The sequence below is a fragment of the Mustela erminea genome, chromosome 2 (assembly GCF_009829155.1).
Source record: "Mustela erminea isolate mMusErm1 chromosome 2, mMusErm1.Pri, whole genome shotgun sequence".
NCBI lineage: Eukaryota > Metazoa > Chordata > Mammalia > Carnivora > Mustelidae > Mustela > Mustela erminea.
In genome coordinates, this window is record NC_045615.1 from 74,982,114 (window position 1) to 75,003,333 (window position 21,220).

At 39.0% G+C, this 21,220-nt stretch overlaps 1 protein-coding gene across 4 annotated transcripts in view; it reads right to left on the bottom strand.

Moving 5' to 3' along the window:
• The window catches only part of SEC24D (SEC24 homolog D, COPII coat complex component), a 107,464-nt gene that overhangs the window by 80,190 nt on the left and 6,054 nt on the right, over window positions 1-21,220 (bottom strand). For 2 of the 4 annotated variants that reach the window (XM_032333283.1, XM_032333282.1), the window contains exons 3-6: window positions 13,637-13,766; window positions 7,681-7,829; window positions 5,978-6,253; window positions 5,402-5,532 (exon numbers count right to left, since the gene is read on the bottom strand). In XM_032333283.1, coding sequence (XP_032189174.1) covers window positions 5,402-5,532; window positions 5,978-6,253; window positions 7,681-7,829; window positions 13,637-13,766 — 686 coding nt within the window. The remainder of the gene's footprint in view (window positions 1-5,401; window positions 5,533-5,977; window positions 6,254-7,680; window positions 7,830-13,636; window positions 13,767-21,220) is intronic. The other 2 variants (XM_032333285.1, XM_032333284.1) reach the window with 2 other exon arrangements.

The window sequence follows — 21,220 nt, forward strand, 5'->3', positions numbered from 1 at the left end:
AAAGTGAAGGTTATCTTCAAGCAAGTATAGATGATGCAGGAGAGAGGTGATATGATGGCCAATTAAAATATGTCAACGTGGCTAGGCTGTGGTACTCGGTTTTTGGTCAAACACCAGTCTCGATGTTGCTGGGAAAGTATTCTCTTAAGTGTCTGACATTTAATCAGTAGACTCTGAGTAAAGTAGACTCGCCATAATGTGAATGGAACTTATCCAATTGTTTGAAGTCCTTCAGAGAAAAAGACTGAGGGATCCCGAGGAAGAGGGAATTTTGTGTCCGGATGCCTTCAGACTTGGGCTGAAAAATCAACTCTTCTCTATGTCTCCAGCTTGCTGGCCTGCCCTGCAGATTTCAGATTTGCCAACCATCACAACAGAGTGAATGAATTCTTTTTTAAAATTTTTTTTTTAAGATTTTATTTTTTTGACAGAGAGCGTGAGAGAGCACTAGCAGGGGAAGCAGCAGAGGGAAAGGGGAAGCAGGCACCCTGCTGAGCAGGGAGCCCCATGTAGGGCTTGATCCCAGGACCCTGAGATCATGACCTGAGCCGAAGGCAGAGGCTTAACTCACTGAGCCATCTGGGCACCGTAAGATAACTCTTTTGATAGAAAGACAGATTGAGGGTAGAGAAGGAAAAAAATGAAACAAGATGGGATTGGGAGGGAGACAAACCATAAGAGACTCTTAATCTCACAAAACAAACAGGGTTTCTTGGGGGAAGGGGGGCTAGGGATAGGGTTGTTGGGTAATGGACATTGGGGAGGGTATGTGCTATGGTGAGTGCTGTGAAATGTGGAAGCCTGATGATTCACAGACCTGTACCCCTGGGGCAAATGATACATTATATGTTAATAAAAATATTTTTTTAAAAAAGAAAGATAGATGATAGAGATATATACACATATATCCTGTTGGTTCTGTTTTTGTTTTTGTTTTGTTTTTTGCAGAACTTGATTACTTTAATACAGGGGATATTTGCTGAAGGGTTGCCCTTGAGAGGCCATAGGGATCTACGAGGTGATGGCCTTGGTTGGGAGTATGAAGCAGTTCATCCACAGTTAACAGAAGGGAAGGGGGATGAATGGGCATAAATGCAGGGAGATGTGATGGTACAGCATGCAGAGGTTCTCTTTGGATTGCTCTTATTCTCTCCATGAAATAAGAAGCATAATTATCATTAGAGAGTCAGAAAGGGGAAGGCAGTGTGAGGAGTTTGAAGAGAGAAGAAATAATAGTCACCAGGAAAATGGGAGAGACAGTGGAGCTGGGTGATGGCTTTCCCAAACTTGCTACACATTAGACTTAGCAGGGAAGTTTTGAAAACTCCCAGTGTCCAGTCCATATCCCAGCCTAATTAAATGAGACTGGCTGGTGGGAGCAGGCACCAATATCTGTATAGTTTCAGCAGTGATTCTTTTGTGCAGATGGGTTTTAGAATCACACAACTATAGGTTCACCTTAGTTTAGTGTCATGAATTAAAAGTGAGACCAGTATGCATGGTGTGATTGTTCTCAAGTCACAGGTGGCATCTGGGGTATAGGCATGGAGCAGCTAGAGTACTGGTTTAACAACAAATGGGATTTTTCTTTTCTTTTCTTTTTTTTTTTTTTTTAAGATTTTTTATTTATTTGACTGAGAGAGAGAGATCACAAGTAGGCAGAGGGGCAGGCGGGGGGGGGGGGGGGACAGGCTCCCGGCTGAGCAGAGACCCTGATGTGGGGTTCAATCCCAGGCTCCTGAAATCATGATCTGAGTCGAAGGCAGAGGTTTAACCCACTGAGCCACCCAGGCACTCCCCAAATGGGATTTTTCTAAGTGAATTCAGTGGAGGGAGTGGGGCAAAGGAATTGGGAATAGAGGTTGTAAGGGATAAATTTATTATCATGGATCAAATAATCAAAGCTGCATAACAGAAGTGAGAAGATGAAGGCAATATAAGAGATAAAGTAGTTAAGTTATAAGTCCTGGTGGGTGAATCATATTCATCTTTGAGTCCTAAAAGGAATGAGCTAAAAAGATAGGAGGCAGTGGTTGGAAAATGAGATGCTTTCAACTGAGAGTCTGAAGTGTTCAATAATTGGTAATCTCAGGATCTATGGTAAGACTACGGATAACTGAGGTGGGTTGGATAAAAAGAAAGAACTGAAAAAGCAGGGAAATGAAAGCTTCTAAAATAGTACAAAAATAGTACTGGAGAAATTAATGGTGAACCTGGAGTTAAAAACTTCAGAGAATGAAGTGGAATGACCCAGAGGGTCTGTAGATGTTACAGAGAGGAAAGAAACAAATGAAAATGATGGATTCAATGTAAAAATATTATATTCCTTTAACTAGAATCATGACATAATATTAAACTATAAAAGTAAAGGCTGGTAATATAATTATCAATAAAGGCACTAAGAGTTAATCAAACTTAATTTCTAACATGTTATAAGAAGCTCTATGAGAAACCTTCAAGTTTATATTCAAATAAATATAGAATAAGTGGGTAGATCACAAAAATAACTAAAATCATCTATGCTCTCTGTGCTTTTTTCAAGGACTTTACAGCTCCTCCCATCCAGAGCGAGAGTCTTATCTTTCTACTCCTGGACTCTGGGGAGATCTTGTAACTTGCCTTGGCTCAGAGAATGTCACGGCAACGTTTTAGTTCCAAGCCATGGCTCAAGAGGCCTTGCAGATTCCTACTTTCTGTCTTAGATCTCTGCCACAGCCGAGTGAACGAACCCAGGCTAGCCTGCTCAGTGACATGGCCCAATCAGTCCCAGCTAACAGATGGGTAACCAAATAGCAGTCATGAATTATACCATCTGTACTTGGCTTGGTACCCCGCCCCCTACCCAACCAAAGGTATATCCACATTCTAATCCTTGCAATCTGTGACTATTACCTTACTTAGTAAGAAAACTAATTAAATTAAATGTCTTGAAAGAAGGCCCTCAGTCTGGATTATCTGGGTGGGCCCTGAATGGAATCATGTATAACTTCATAATAGAAAGACAGGAGGAGTTTTGAGATGGATGCCCAGAGGAGAAGATACAGAGAAGCGGAAGAGGCAATGTGATGACACAGGCAGAGATTAGTCATACAGCCACAAGCCAGAGAGTGCCTGTAGCCACCAGAAGCTGGAAGAGACAAGAATGGATTCCACTAGAGAGCCTTTCAAGGGAGCACAGCTTCAGATTTTTGGCCCCCAGAACCATAAGAGAATAAACTCCTATTGTTATAAGTCACCCAGTTTGTGGTAGATTTGGCACAGTAGCCACAGAGAATTAATATAACATCCTAGACCATTCAGGCTCCAGGCAAACGTCCATCTGACCCCAGATGTACAAGCAAACCCAAACCAAATCCATCGAGCCTGGCACAGATTAGCAGAACTGTGCAGAGAACCCGCTGACTAATGAGGATTAATAAATAGCAGCTATAAATTACTAAGTTTGGTGGTGGTTTGTTACATAGCAAAAGTTAGCAAAAACAGTAGCTCTTTGGGCTATCTCTAACTCTTTGTACTCACGTTCATAGAACCACTTCAAGACCTAGGTTATCGATTTCATTATTATTCCAAAAGGACTATAGATCTCTGCTCATTGCTAAAGACTTGCAGCTTTTCCTGAAGCAGGGCTATATATTCCTACCCGAACGACCCAGGGCTTTATCATGACTTGCTTTGGCAGACGGCATGTGAGTCGTTGTGACCACAACCACTCAGATGTATCACATCTGAGTGAAAACCTTAAGAGCTATCGCACCTTTTGGTCAGCTCTCTTTTCTCCCTTTCTCATGATAACAACATGTCCCAAGTACAGGCTGCCCCTTCATGCTGGCTTCTGGAATGATAAGGGCACACAGCAGCACCTAAAGACAAGTGGCAGCTGCTACAGCCTTCCTGTAATCTAAGGGATCGATAAATCTTCATGGTTGTAAGCAAACTGGGGATTGTGCATTATGCAGAATAACATAATAAAAAGCTGACTGATAGAGTTACTAAAGAGTAATCTTCCAAAGAAAATAACTTGAATGGAGAATTAAGTTATAGCTCTAATTTATATGAAACAGTTTCTTTTATTGGCAAAATACTTGTTTTCACTTTCAGTGGGTATCTTATTCTTTTTTTTTTTTAATTTAATTTTTTATTTTTTATAAACATATATTTTTATCCCCAGGGGTACAGGTCTGTGAATCACCAGGTTTACACACTTCACAGCACTCACCAAAGCACATACCCTCCCTAATGTCCATAATCCCACCCCCTTCTCCCAAACCCCCTCCCCCCAGCAACCCTCAGTTTGTTTTGTGAGATTAAGAGTCACTTATGGTTTGTCTCCCTCCCAATCCCATCTTGTTTCATTGATTCTTCTCCTACCCACTTAAGCCCCCATGTTGCATCACCACTTCCTCATATCAGGGAGATCATATGATAGTTGTCTTTCTCTGCCTGACTTATTTCACTAAGCATGATACGCTCTAGTTCCATCCATGTTGTCGCAAATGGCAAGATTTCATTTCTTTTGATGGCTGCATAGTATTCCATTGTGTATATATACCACATCTTCTTGATCCATTCATCTGTTGATGGACATCTAGGTTCTTTCCATAGTTTGGCTATTGTGGACATTGCTGCTATAAACATTAGGGTGCATGTGCCCCTTTGGATCACTACGTTTGTATCTTTAGGGTAAATACCCAATAGTGCAATTGCTGGGTCATAGGGCAGTTCTATTTTCAACATTTTGAGGAACCTCCATGCTGTTTTCCAGAGTGGCTGCACCAGCTTGCATTCCCACCAACAGTGTAGGAGGGTTCCCCTTTCTCCGCATCCTCGCCAGCATCTGTCATTTCCTGACTTGTTTATTTTAGCCATTCTGACTGGTGTGAGGTGATATCTCATTGTGGTTTTGATTTGTATTTCCCTGATGCCGAGTGATATGGAGCACTTTTTCATGTGTCTGTTGGCCATCTGGATGTCTTCTTTGCAGAAATGTCTGTTCATGTCCTCTGCCCATTTCTTGATTGGATTATTTGTTCTTTGGGGTATCTTATTCTTATTGAAAAGCATCCTTTATTTATCTAAACTAGTATGTTTGTATGCTCTGACTACTACTTACTCATTGAACAATCAATAAATACTGCTAATATAGGCTAATATAAATGTCAATAGTATTGCTAAGTTTACGTACTAAAAAAAAATCTCCATAGGCTTTCTGTCATGGAGACCCCCACTATGCCATAACGTAGCCTCCCTTCCCCAGACACAGAAAGAAGGAAGCCTCTATGTGATGGGTATAGTGCTCCAACAATAAAGGACAGGAAAATGCTAACAAACTGAAGTTTCTGAGACAGTGAATGAAGAATGGTCCTTTGTGAGGGGGACGATGGGAGTGAGAGAGAGCACTTACTGGGCTGGGGATTGAGTCAGGATCCAGCTTCTTCTGGAGTTGTGGTGGACCAGCCAACTGTGCAGGACCTCCAGGGAAGCCTCCCGGGTAGGAGAGCTGCCCACCTGCCATCTGGGGACCATAGCTGCCTGCTTGGGAAAAAAGTTTAAAAAGAAAACTATGAGAGACTGTGGACTCTGAGAAACAAACAGGGTTTTGGAGGGGAGGGGGATGGGGGGTTGGGTGAGCCTGGTGGTGGGTATTAAGGAGGGCACGTATTGCGTGGAGCACTGGGTGTGGTACATAAACAATGAATCCTGGAACACTGAAAAAAAATTTTAATTTAATTAAAAAAAAAAAAAAAAAGAAATGACTAGGACCCAAGGTCTTAGATTTAGGGCTCACTGACAATATTTCTTCTTATTTATGTAAGGCAGAGAGTTAAGTGTGAATATCTATGATTCCCCTTTTCTTTGCACTTGCCATGCTATTCTAAAACTAGCTTTCCTTAAGAGTAAGTTATAGATGCCTTGTAACATAGAACAAAGCTGATTTCCTAGGTAACCCAAGACCTTCCCCGAGCCCAACCTGCCTTACCCTGCTGTGGCGAATATCCCGTGCCCAGCGTCTGTCCTGGAAGAGGCGGGGGCTGGTACTGGGCATTCAGAGGAGCAGGCCCAGGGAGCCCGTCCTGCCTGTGTGTTGATGGAGGCAAGGGCGAGGCACCAGGGCCATTTAGTGCAGTGGGTGGTGGTGGGAGAACCTGAGATCCAGGCTGCATAATGGATGGCTGCGGAGGTCGGGGAAGACCCTGGAACAAAGGCGCTGATGGAGGGCCAGGGGGCCCCTGGCCAGGGGGAGCCATGCCTGAACCTGTGCAAGAAAGAAGACCAGACCAATAAATGTTGCACTTCTCAACTCTCTCAATTCTATGAAGTACACACAGGGACACTTTTTCTCCTGACATAAAACAAGAAGGCATACCTACAAATCAATTTTTTTTTCCCACAAGATGAATCTTCATTCAGAAAGTTACCCAAATGCTATTTGGGGCATTTTATAAAACTAGAGAATTTTTAAAGGGTAAAAGCAATATTTATAATTTTGGTGAAAAAATTAATAGGATAAATTTTAACTCAGTTGCATTAACTTTACATGATACATGTCACTAGTTAAGAAATTATATGTGATACAAAATCTAGAAAATCATATAGAGGAAAATGTTCTGTAACAAGCATTATTCACATAACTTATACATTCAATAAATAAATATTTTGTGTCCTGTGCTTGACTTGATCAACTAGATCTCAGAGCTAGGTAGAAATAACAAGGGTCACTAACGTGCTTTCTAATCATATGGAAAATAGTTATAAAACCAGATTATTCTAACTCTGATTATGTGAAATTTATTTGCTTCCTGGAGACTTACCCATCTTGAAATCAGTAAAAGACAGAAAATAGAGGGTTGGTTTTTTTTAGAGATGTATCTAAAAAAACCACTTAAAGTAATGGAAACATTCTTCATCAAGATAAATGACCGACTATGCTGTTATTACAGTGAAGGTTCCTTTGACCCTTAGAATATACAGCATTGATACAAATCTCAGTACTGTAACTGTTTTCTCTCCTATTATTCTCTTTTCTGCCTCAAACATCTAAGCTTCCATTCTTTTCATGATGTAAGTACAGAATCAAAGCACACTGTGAAACAATGAGTACTATATTTTTTATTTTAGGGCTCCATTTTAAACAACACAAAGTTAAAACTACCCTCCACGTTTCTCAAAATAATTTCACTGTCTAATGCTTATTTGTGAAGTCAGCATTTTTTTGTTTTAGTTTTTGTTTTTTTTATCATTCTAATGTTAAATGTTAGCTACACTGAGGGTCTTTCAATTATTCTGAAATAAATGGCAGTATAACCAGGAAAAAAAATTAATTATAGCCATACATAATACAGATGATTTATATAAAAATGTCTAAAAAACCACTTCAATATGGTGTGCCAGAATTATGCCTATTTTTTTGAGTTATGTCTATTTTATTTTATTTATTTCACAGACAGAGATAGGCAGAGAGGCAGGCAGAGAAAGAGGGAGGCAGGCTCCCTGCCGAGCAGAGAGCCTGATGCGGGGCTTGATCCCAAGAACCTGGGATCATGACCTGAGCCGAAGGCAGAGGCTTTAACCCACTAAGCCACCCAAGCACCCCATGTCTATTTTAAAAATGGAAAAAAACCACCTTTATTAAAAATACTCCTGAAACACGTGGTCAGTGAACACTAATAATGAAACTGTTACCATAACTGTTAATGTGCATAGCATTGAGCTGACTGGCCATTTGGGTGACGGATGCAGTAGATGCAGGATTCGGATAAGATGATTGTGTAGATGGTGAATATGGTGTGTAGGAGGGTGCCGCACTGTTGACAGGTGGAGGACCTGGAAATCTAAGAGGGAAAAAGGGATGTTAAACAGTGTCATAGTTTCATGTACAAATGAAAAACAACAAATGTTAATAACCTGCTAAATTAATCACATCTAGTGGGCACCAGGAAAATGATATTTTATCTTGTCTTTATTATTAATGTGAGCTCAAAATGAACCATGTAGCATCATCACATAACTATGCTCACAAGCTCAACATGTCAAGATACTTAGTAAAAAATTCCTAATGTAAGCACAGAACCAGCTTTGGAAATCAAGTTTGAAAAGCAGAGTCCACCACAGCCTTATCTATACCAGGGTGAATGATTAATAGAACAGAACCAAGAAAAATAAAATGCTTTGTGGCTCTATCTTTATGATCATTCTCTCTTTTCTTACCCAGCTTTTAAAATAAAACATCACCTGCACTATAATTTCAGTGCCCTGCAAATGGTATTTGCAACAAAAAGTTTTGAAATCGTTCATTCATTTTAATCTAAAAATTTCATCATGCTTTACCTTTAATTTATCTTGAACTTATTGTATATTTCTTTTTCCTTATTTTGAATGAAACAGTGGCCACCATAGAACAGAATAGAAACAGTGTTCCTATTGTAATTAATCTGCAGAATGAAGTTAAAGCTTTGCCTTCTAGTTACATTATGACTTCTTACTAATAAAAAATGAAATTTTCCAAGATGGTATACTCTGCATTCAATTTCTCCATGAACTGGAAACTATGTCCCTAGTGGCGCACACTCTTGCCTTCCATCTTTCGCTGCCACTTGAGAGATTAGGAGCAGAGCCTGAGAAAGGCCAGTGGCTGGCTTGAAGTCCCACAACTTATGTGTGACAAAACCAGGACTATCCTCTTCCCAAGTCTTAACTGAGCACACTTTCTAAAACATTTTCTCTTGTCATTTTTCTCCATGTATCTTAAATTGAATGATTACTGCAAAAAAAAAAAAAAACCCTTAAAATTAACCTTCATACTGTTATGCTGTAGTATGGTATTTAAGCATATTTCAGAATGATGATATCCCACACTTTAAGTTAAATGGATGAATGATCAAATGTTTTTTCTTTGTAAAATAACAAGCTATCCTATAGTAGATACTTGGCTATAAAGGGTTATAAAGTTAGAATGAATAACATTTTAACCCAAAGAATACTGCTTAGCAAAGCTGTTGATTTCCTCTCCTGTCAAAAACTGAAACAAGACCAACACAGTTACACTAAACATCTTTTGATTTAAATAATGTTTGGAATAATTTTTGGAACAAAACTGAATAAAAAGAGAAAATATAAAAGTTAACTTTCACAGAAGTTTTGTTTATATCTCTAATTTATTAATGATACTAGGAAAAAGAAGGACAAGGCAAAATATAACTCTAGCCTTAATTGACAAGTTTAAAATATTGTTGCTCACTTAGAAATGAGTTCAAGAATTATGTCCATATGTTTTGTCAATTCATTGTTTCATAAAAACATCATTTCTTTTTTCAAGAAATGATGCTTTTGCCTTTTCAAAAAAAAAAAAAAAGATTTTATTTATTTATTTGAGAGAGAGAGAGAGAGAATGAACATGAGAGGGGAGAGGTCAGTGGTTTCCAGGAAGCAGACTCCCTACTGAGCAGGAAACCCGATGCGGGACTCAATCCCAGGACTCCAGGACCATGACCTGAGCTGAAAGCAGTCGCACAACCAACTGAGCCACCCAGGTGCCCTGCTTTTGCCTTTTTAAAAAGTCACGAGAGATAGATACATGCAATAATCGCACACAGGCAGAAGGTACATACTCTGTAAGAATACATTAATGGGTGTAGCATATGGTATTGTTATAGGTTTTGGATCTAATAAGCAGGAACAGGGAACCAGCAGTTAAATTGGGGGAAGGAGAGATTATTCAATTGTTTAAGAAAAAAATTCTCTAAAACATACAGATATTTCACAAATGTTAATAATATTTTTAAAATATAAAATTGTATGAATAATTTATTATATACCACAAATAGGATGAAATACATTTCAAATGGAAGTTATGACGTAAGATGCCTCCAGTATTTTTTTAAACTTAACAAAAGGTTAATTATTTAAAATACAGAATATGAAAATATACAACCATTAGGCCATTACTTTTTGACCCATAAATGCTTACTTATCCTTCATTGCTTAATATATGTCCTAGAAATTAGGCTTTAGAAAGTCACAATTTTTTTCCCTAACCAATGTAAATGTTGCAGATCTTAAACAGCTTTGAATTTTAAAAGCAATTTTATTAAGAATAAAGTAGTAGTAAAGAGTTAACAAAAACTTTCATTTAGATAAAAGAGATTAGCAGAACATTTTAAACTTGGAAAGTGACTTAAAATTTTTCAGCTTCATTACGCTACGAAATTAGTTAATCCGAGGTTACACAGCATGTAGGTATCAGAGTTTAGATATGAATCCAGGTCTAAAGGCTCCCGGCCTGGAGACCCTGGTGTGTAACTATGGGCAAACCACTTAATCTCCATAGTTCTAAGCTTTCAAATGAAAAAATGAGCAGACAGAATGGAACAATCCCTTTCTGTGCTATTTATACAATGGTTAAAATAAAGAATCAAATGATTTTAAATATTTCCCTGTTGATTCCTTCACTTAACAGGTTTCTGGGCAGAGAAAAGATTCAATTTTATATTTTAATTTATTGTTTCACTGAATGTCAGAAAAGGGCAGATCTGCCATAAAACACAATAGTCAATAAAGAATTAATACCACAGGATTAATAAAACATGAAAATTTAGCTTCAGTTTAGTCCTAAACCTCTGGAGAGTTGACTCAATCGTCTGTGGCCTGCTCAACCTCAAATATTTCTTATTTCTATGTTTATAACAAATTGGTCAAGTAGTGAGCTGTATGCTGAAGTTTGCTGGAATGTGGAGATATGGTACAAATTAGTCAAGATCGGACTGAAGTAAAATCTGGATTTTAAATACTCAGTCCATGGAGTAGAGAAAACAAAACCTCTACCTAATATCATTGCTCTCCACAAAAATAAATAAATAAATAAATGATCAAAACAAAACAAAAAAAAAAAAAAGAGAGAAAACAACTATTCCAACTATTCTCTTATTTTTCTTTTCTTTCTTTCTTTTTAAAAATACCTCTTATTTTTCTTATTCCCTCTTTTTCTTTGCTACTAAGTTCTTAGCAGATTTCACCCTATCAACTTCAATTTGGGAAGATGAATCTCCTCTTTCCACTCTCTTTCCCCCCAATTCATCATTTCCTGATTAAAACAGATCATTTATATAACTTTAAGTTACAGCTTTTATTTACTAAATTAATCCCATCCAGCAATAACACTTTGTAGATAACTTCAGAACCATCTACAAGTTTAAGACATTCCACTTCAGCCAAGATCAAAGAGACTAATGGCTAGGTATGATTTTTAAATTTTATGAAACGGTGCCTGGGAAGGAGCAATATTTTAAAAATAAAAATGATAAATTTTACAATTTCAATCAACATAATGACTCTGAATTATATCTTGTTTTCATTCAACAGTTTAGATATATTGTAAAAGTTAAGATATTTTTTGATGGGTTCTCTAAGTATAAACAGCACCAATGAAGTGCTATAATCATCAAAGAAATTTCATGAGCCACCTATGCTCTCTGAGAACCCGTCATCAGACTGTGTGATTCACCTGCACAATCACTGTGCCCTTTGCCCTGGCACTGAACTATATACACAGAAATATGTCCCATGACAGCAAAGTAGTGGGGTAACCATGGACGCTTAGCATGAATACTAGATTTCTCCTTGATGTTTTAATTTTTAAATCCATTTCCAACCTTTAATTCACAGGAAAGTCAATAGTAGGGGAGATGGGGCAGAATCTGTCAGGGTTTCCCCAGGAATTAGAATGAAAGCAGATTTCTAGGTTGAGCTGTTGTGAGTAGCTAGACTGAACCAGTAGGGAAGACAAGCTACAGACAATAGACTCTCTACACGCCCTCAAAATGGTACCGACATCTGCTAACACGTATTTCATGGGCATTCTTTCTATCATGGGCATTATGCAGTATGCAAAATTCTCGGCATGCAGTAGCCAACAAAATCCTCACAACTACATTACTATGGTTAAAATTGTGATGAGAGAACTAAGGAACAGAGAAGTGAAGTAACAGCTGCCTGAGCCAAGAGTAGTAAACATGACTCTACGGTCTACAATCTTCAGACTTTGTGCTGAGCTCACTCACAACCACACAGCCAGAGTCTATCTGATGATAAAGTCCATGGTTTACTTATTTCTAAGGAAACTAAGTGAAGGGAAAGAAATGGAAAGAAGCAAAAATCAATACAATCTAGGCTAACACCAGTGACCAAAAGCTTCCTTAACTTCAAACCAGCTGTTTAATTTTAGCATTTCTTCTTAAAAAAAAAAAAATCTAAAATGCTTGGCAGTTCACAACAATGAACTTTTCCAGATTTTCTCCCCGGTGCTCTGGACAGAAAGTTCTATTTCCTCATTTTACAAGTGAGCAAAATGAGGAGGCCTAGAAGCCCAGGACTTCCACCAGCACCACATAGTTAATTTTTGAGCCAGAAGAGGCATCTTGGTTTTCAGTCTTTCTACTCTAATCCTTGTACCCCACCGCCAGGCTAATGACACTAGGGAGGGGTCATCAGGTCAGGTCCCCTGTCAGGCCCTTTCTTTGACTTTGTGCCCCTTGTTTGAACCACAACCACATGCAAACCAGATTACTTAGACTCACTCATCCTCTGTTTCCTTCACTCTGTCTCTCACAGCAACCATGTCAATGGTAAATGTTACCCTGACAAACAAGAGCCAGGAAGTGTCAACTTCACAAATGTCCTATAGGAGCATTAACTCGATGACATTTAAAAGTCCAGAGAGTTTTCCCACTAACAGGGACTACTCACAGGTCCCTTGAAAGGATAGCTGAATGGCTTCAGCAACAGCAGGTCCAGATTTCACACTGAGGGGTAAATCCTCCCTTCACCAACCCTACAGCCTAACAGCCTGGAAAAGGAACCTAGGAAATGAAGCCTCCAGGTATTCCTTGGAGAAATTCCAAAGTAAACACTATAAACAGCTTTGGCACTGGGATTCTCAATGGCAGTAGCTCACCGGAAAAACAATAATGGGACTTCCAGCAGGGCAGGTGTGATGTTGACTCCCTTCCCAGGGGATAGTCCCCAGCGGGACACAGAGCTCTACACATCTCATACAGCTCATACATTGGCTTCTGCAGGCCTGCCTCCAACTTCTCCCTTTCTTAATTTATTATAAACACAAACAGAGGATTTATTTCCTGTGTTGTTTTTACTATCGACCAACCTTTCAAAAATCCCTCAGTGGCATCTATGTACCTTTCACATCAAATCCAGTTTTTACCATTAGCCACAACCTGATTTAATTTTTAAAATACTTATTGAGCACCTACTGGCACTGAGCTCAGTCCTGCGAAGGATTCAACATGATAGATGATTTAAAATGTACTAGGGCATACAGAGCATAGACATCTGAAGAAATCAGAGATTCATAACGGAACTCTAAAATGAGATGGATATAATCTAAAATTAAAATGTATGGTATTGACACAAGTAGTTTTTTATATATTTTTAAATATGTACTGGTCTTGTTTTTTTCCCTCCTAACTTTTCTAAATGTTTGTTTCCTAGGACAACCTAGCAAGTCCTTTTACAAGGGTGTGGGCAGTATCAAGAGGTCAAATCAATAAACATGCTAGTTTAGAAGGCACTTGTGAGACAATTTTAGTAGAATATACAAATGCGGTTTAGAATCTACCTAGCTCACCTTTGGGGAGGATGCCCTTGGGCATGAGCTCCATTCTGGCCAAACTGTTGGGGTCCAGGAGGTGAAGGACCCTGAGGCAACATGCCCCCAGGGGCAGCAACCCCCAAAGGCCCTGCTGGCTTCATCATACCTGCAACAGAAGGGCATGAATTTAGAAAAGTATGAATGTGCAAAGAGAGAGGATGCGATGCCATTACGTTGAAAATGAAAACTAGCAGGAGTGGGAGGGTAAAAAAAAGGGTTAAGACAAATTCTCCTTTAAATTTGCATTAACCGGGGCGCCTGGGTGGCTCAGTTGGTTGGACAACTGCATTCAGCTCAGGTCATGATCCTGGAGTCCCAGGATCAAGTCCCACATCAGGCTCCCAGCTCCATGGGGAGTCTGCTTCTCCCTCTGACCTTCTCCTCGCTCATGCTCTCTCTCACTGTCTCTCTCTAAAATAAATAAAATCTTTAAAAAAAAAAAAAAATTTGCATTAACCACCACAGACCTATCAATGCCAGGCTCCAGCACAGTTATTTGACCATCATATTGATAGAAGAACAGAAAAGGAAAGAACCATTTCAATATCAAACAGAATAAAAACAAAAGAAACGACCTTGCGTTTGGTAAAAGCACCTGATAGAACATACTATCACACAAAGAAAGCTAGAATACACAGTGGAAAATGCCATTCTGGATATCAGAAAATAACTGGGAAAAAACAGTAGGAACCATCATCAAGATCCTAACTGTAACTATGGAGAGGAAAAAAGAAACCCTCTGAAAATGTCTTTGATTACAGCATGAGGAAACAAGTGGAAAGTAGCATCTGTTTTTCCAACAAATGCAAAGCAAGTTTCAGAGTTAATAATTCTTCCAGGATTCCAAATAATTGAGTGATAAACAATTGAGGGACTCCTACACTCATCATATTCACTCATATAAAATGTGGAATCATGGGGTGCCTGGGTGGCTCAGTGGGTTAAGCCTCTGCTTTTGGCTCAGGCCATGATCTCAGGGTCCTGGGATGGAGTCCCACATCGGGCTCTCTGCTCAGCGGGGAGCCTGCTTCCCCTCTCTCTCTCTGCCTGGCTCTTTGCCTACTTGTGATCTCTGTCTGTCAAATAAATAAAATCTTTTTTAAAAAATGTGGAATTATGTGATTAGGAGATGCTCCTGGCAATAACTGTTTTCCTTTACAAGAGTTCCTTCTCAAAAGATATTTCAAGGTCTCTCTTTAGAACTGTTTGCAGACATCTTTCTCTTCTGGAGAAACTGCGATATAGAAGAAAAATCACTGAACATGGGTCAAAGGAGTTCAAGGCCCCACCTGGCCATTTACTAGCAGAGAGAGGTATGGCGTTAGGCTAGAAGTTTATATTCAAATACCTCAGTTTCCTTCACCTTGTTGCATAAGGAAAGGCTTGGACTAGATCACTTGTAACACCACTTCTAGTCTTTTAAAAGAAAAAAAAAGTCTTCTATTTGCTCTCTCTCCACTTCCAATCTGCTTATTTTGTTCCAGCTCATTCAACTTACTTTTGACCCCACCCTCCTCTCTGGCACCATCATCAATGACCTCCTAGTGCCTTGTGTGCACTCCTCCACTTGACCTCATAGTGATATTTCACACCCAACATCTGTTTTCTTCTTATGTCTTCCTCTAGAGAGTTTATTCTCTCAGGTAACAAGAGATTGACTGGATGACCTTGCAGTTGCCAAACAAAAGTTTCTTATATTATCATCATCCTCATACAACCGAGAGCATGCTTTCAGATGCTTGGGTAATATAGAATGTAATACAACCAGGGAAATGGCTGTATTCATGAATAATACTAAAACTAATCACAAAGGTGTTTTTTTTTTCTTAAAATGGGATGCCTCAAACTTAAGAAAAAATTTATATTAACTTTACAGTCACAGTCTTATTTAGTAATTTCTCATATAATAAGAAAAAAAAACAAATATTTTTCTTACAACACTACATTTTTATATGATGTTCTAAACTCCAAAGCCAGCACGTTAGAAAAACATGAGACTTGTAGTCACACAGACTTGGGTTTGAATTCTTTCTCCACCATTTAACAACTATGACTCTGACAAGGATACTTGTATCTTCTGAAAACTTGACTTTTAACACTGTGTCATAGAAGTAATGTTCCCTATCTCTGAGAACAGTTCTGAGAATTAAGGTAATAGATATGAGAGCATACCGAAATGTCTGATATATAAAGCAATCAATCAACAAATCTTGGCTTCCTCTCGACCATATCTCCTGCCCTCCTTTTTTCAAGGATTTATATTCTAACAGGACATATACACAATAATTATATGCAAACTTGTATTTTCATTTTTGAAACATTATTTTGGACAAGAATAGAAAATCCACAATACGAGTGCTAAAATAATAATTACACATACTATAAGAAACCAAAGATGTTTTAATTTCTTAGATAAGTAAATGCCAATTTCATCAACAACCCTCAAATCAAAAAACAGTTTCCAGAATTACTCTTGTCTGGGTATTCCCATGTGTATCCATGGGATGCAAGTTTATAAATGTCCCTATTTTCAAAAACAAAATATACTCAAGCAGAACTGTTACACACCAATTTCACTAAAATGTTCTTTACCTTTTATTTTTGAAAATCAACTCTATGGCAACATTTCAAACTCATTCTTGTTCAAGGTACATTCAATGTGCCTTTGAGACACTGAGAGCTCTTACAGAAGTCACAACCATGTAAACAAACAATGACAGTGCCTTGTGATCAGTACTGCAATATGCAGATGGACAAGCTCTCTCTCCCTTGAGGAATCAAGAAAAAGTTCAAAGAGGAAGGACTGCTTGAGTTGAATCTTGCCAGACAAGCAGGATTCTTAGTGTAGAAACAGGATAGAGGATTTCAGGCAGAAGGGAAAACTTGTACCAAGATATAAGAAGAGGGCATAACATGATGAGAGACTGGTAGAAGGTGCAGGGCAGAGAGGTTATGGGGAAAAGGGGCTGGAACAGAAGTTATCGTGGTTGGTCGGGTCAGGCTGCAAAGTCCTGTGTGCCATTTGGACTCTATCCTCAGGGCAAAGAGAAATCGATATCACTGTTATCTGCAAAGTCATAGTCTTCTCCTCATTACACGTATTTTCAAAAGTGATCAGAGATAAACAGAAATTGGGTTCTTTATAGTATAAGATTTTAATAGGAAAGGAAAATCATAGCATGAGAAAGAACTAACTATATTTATGCCAAAAAAAAAAAATCTCTAAAATCACAAACTGGTCTTCAACACCGTGGCAGATATTATAGACCAGCTTACTCAATACAAATTCCATTTCCCTTCTGACTTACCTTTCTGTGGTTCTGAGCTGGAAAGATGGAATCTCCACTGCATAAATTCTCTTACAAATTAGGGTTGCCACGTTCTCTAAATTCATAGTGGGCAGAGATGGTAGTTCTGGGGTAGAAAGGCACTGGCTACTGAAGGAATAGTCCTGTGTGGGGTCTGCATTTCCATGGACCATGGAGTCCCAAGCTTGGTTCTAGCTTTCTCTAGCACTCTCTTGGCTACTTGATACCCTCTAACAAATCGCTTTCTGCTACAGTGGTTTCTGTGATCTACAAAAACACCCTGCTGAAAACAACATCACAGAAAAGCATTATCTTGGATTTGGCCCTGGATCTGACAAACTAAAACTAGAATTAAAAATCATTTGTGGAAAAAAGAAGTTTATCTAAAATAAATAAAGATGCCTTTTACTGCTTTAACTTGTCTAATTATTGTGGCTAGGACTTCCCGTATTACATTGAGTAAAAGCAGTGAGAATGGACATCTTTGTCTTATTCCTCACCTTAGGGGAAAAGCTCTGTTCTTCACCATTGAGTATGATATTAGCTGTGGGTTTTTCATATAAGGCCTTCATTAGGTTGAGGTATATTCTCTCTAGACCTCCTTTGCAGAGAGTTTTTTTTTTTTTATCATGAGTGGATGTTATACTTTGTCAAATGCTTTCTCTGCATCTATTGAAATGATCATACGGTTTTTATCCTTTCCTCTGTTGATGAGATGTATTATACTGATTATTCTGCAAACACTGCACCACATTTTTGTCCCAAGAATAAATCCTACTTGATTGTGGATGTATGATTTTTTAATGTATTGTTGAATTCAGTTTCCTAATATGTTGCTAAGGATTTTTGCATCTATATTCATGAGAAATATTGGCCTACAGTTCTTTTCGTGCTATCTTTTTTGGCTTTGGTATCAGGGTAATGCTGGCCTCACAGAATGAATTTGGAAGTTTTCCTTCCTCTTCTATTTTTTAGGTATAGTTTAAGAAGGCATTAAGTCTAGCAAAACAACTCAGTCAGGGAAAGCCAAATGCCATATGATCTTTTCATATCGAATTTAAGAAAGAAAACAAATGAGCAAAGGGAGGTGGGGAGAGAGAGGCAAACCAAGAAACACACTCTTAACTATAGAAAACAAACCGATGATTACCAGAGGGGAGGTGGGTGGGAGGATGGGTGAAATAGGTGATGGAGATAATAAATGCACTTATCATGACTCCATAAATAAAATAAAATAAAGACAAGTTCCCTATCATATGGACACAATCATAATGACCACTGTTCCTAAGGCACTGTGCCTGGTGGTGTACCTATATAAGCTGCTATTTATTATGAGCCTCACCTCTTCCACAGCCCTACACTAGTTCAAGAACATCAACAGTTCTTGCCTCTTAGCTTCCATACCAGTGGTCCTCAATCAGGGCTTATCTTGCCCCTGAAGGGACATTTGGCAATGTCTAAGGTTTCTGGTTGCCACAGCCTGGGAATGGCGGCCATGGGCCAGGTAGGTATATTATGGTTTGTACTCCACTGTGTAGGGGCGAAGAATGCTATTAAACACCCTATACCACACAGCACAGCCTCCCACAAAAAGAATTAACTGGCCCCAAATGTCACCAGTGCTGAGGATGAGAAACCCTGTTCCAGAAACCAGTGTGTCCAGGTCTGATGCCTTCTCTATACTTTCTAATGTGGAGTGTAACTCTTTCTAAAATATACATGGGATCATGACCCTTCCCAGTTTAAAATGCTTCAGTGGTACCCTACTGCCCTTAAAGCCTAAATAAAGTCTTAAGATGATTCCACTTTCCATTCCAGGCATACCTCTCAGTGCTGGCACTCTGTGTTAGCCAGGTGAACCTCTTGCAGGTGGCTCCAAAGTGCCACCCCATCCCCCACCCCAGCAAGCTGCCTCTCTATGTGGCCAACTTTTACTCATCTTCCAGGTCATTTCTTCCAGTAAGATTCCCTTGATCCATAAGTCTTCGTTATGTGCCCTGCCATGTGCTACCATGGCACCCTCTACCTCCTTTATCTTGGTACTACCCCCGTATTATCACTGTCAATTAACTTGACAGTGACAATACAGAAGGGCTGAGATTAGATTTATATCATTCATTGTTAATTGGCACAAGTACTTTGCTCACTCAATAAATCTATAAAATTTGTTACTACATAGCACTAGCACCACATGATAGGCACAACGGAGGTATGGTATGTGAGAAACGCAAAACAAGAGTTAGCACTGCCCAGATCTATGTAAGAATAGATACTTCAAGGAATCACAGCCAGACTGCCTGTGCCCATCACAAAAACAACAAAAGGATCATCAAAAGACTAGAAAAGAAGGCAGAGAAGATTAGGAAACCTAGGGTCACTCAGCACAGAAAAATAAAGGCTAGGGTAATGTAGTGACAGCCTTAAATAATTAAACAAAACACCATATTTTATAGAAAGGTATATTTACAGAGTCTAATAGCCTGGTATCCATCTAAGAATTAAATAAGGAGAAAGAGGTTTAAATTAAAGTGTGAAGGATTTAGTACAACAGACAGTTTCCTTGTTGTTGTTTTAATATCAGTAAATACCAGAGTGTTGCTGATGAATGAAGCAGCTTGTCACTGACACACTCATTTATGGAGTAATTTCTCTGCTTTAGGCCCACCCACTAAAATACAGTGTAGTAAATAGTAGAGAGGCCTTCACAGGTGTTAGGAGAACACAAAAAGAAGAAAGTATTTATAGATAGGCTTGAGAGAGAACAGTGGTCAGAAAGGCCTGCAGGCACAACACTTGAACTAAATCTGAAGAAGTGTGGACATAAACCCTACCAGGATGACAATGTGAAGGCATGGATAGGTCTTCTAGTAGTGCGGGGCGCAAATCAGAGCACAAACCAGCCTCCCAGTGACTAATGGCTTAGTGCCACTGTTGGAACAGGCATGTTAACATGGCAGACAAGCTGAAAAAAGAAAATGAGTGAATCAGTGAAGGTCTAATGAGCTTAAAATATAATCGGTGGCTGTGGGAAGCCATAAAGGATTTTAAGCAAAAGAAGTAAAAAATTAGATTTGCATGCCACAAAAATCCCTCCAGCACAGAACTGGATGTTTGGAGAATGGCAGTACTGGAGAGAGAGAGAATGGGTAAGAAATCACTTTAGTAATCCAAGTGAAAGATGAACGGCTTGAACAAGAAGAGTGACAAGAGGATAGAGGGGAGGAAGCAGGTAGGAAAGAGGTTTACAATCACCCCGAAAGAATTTGGGAGGACAACTGCATTGAAGAAGGTAAAAGGAAGAGATTGTTTTTAATAGTGTAAGTTTCTAATTTGAATAACTGAGTGAATGATGATAACATTGGGTGAGATATGGAATGCCAAAAAAATAGGTTTCATGAAAAAAATTCTGAATTATTTTGGACATGATGAGTTTAATGTGCCCATGTAAACAGGTGGACAATTGAAAATACAGGTCTGGAGCTTAGGAGAGACATATGGGCTAGAGAAATAGATCTGAGAGACTAGATGTCATACGGAATGTTACAGCCTAGGGGAAAAAATCTATAGAGAGGAAAAGAGGGGTGATGATAGAACAATGAAGAAGAAAGAGCAATGCCTAGGGTCACTGAGAATGGGTAGGGAGCTCCTTAGAAAAAAAGCCCTCAAGAAAAATAACACAAGATAGTGTGGAACCAAAGGAGAAGAGCATTTTGTACAAACAAGAGCCGTAAACAGTGTCAAATTCAAAAGAGAACAGGATGACGTCTACTGCATCTGGTAATAAGGCCACTGGTGACCTTGGTGTGGGAAGGGTGGAAGGGGACCAAGCTATGGAGCAGAGACTATACTGAGCCATGAAGGGACTGAGAGGCAAGGATCACTGAAGGAAGTGAGTACTTGCTTAAGAAGACAGCTGTGAAGAGAGGAAGGAAGAGCAAAGAATACTGAATATTCTACTTAGGTGTGTATTAGAGTTTGTTGTTTATTTTCCTGAGGGACTTTGGTATGAACCCTGGGACCATGAATAAGTCACAGTACACTAGTCAGTTTTCTTAGCTGCAAAATAGAGCTAATAATCTATTGCACAACATTGTGTGAAGATTAAAGAAGATAATGCATGTACAGTTTTTGATACAAGGGAAGCACTCAAAAAGAACAATTTATAATTTTCACCATATACAAATGCAGAGGAGGAATGTGCCACCAGATAGAAACTGGAAAAACATTGTTCTTACAGGATCCAGATCTTTAA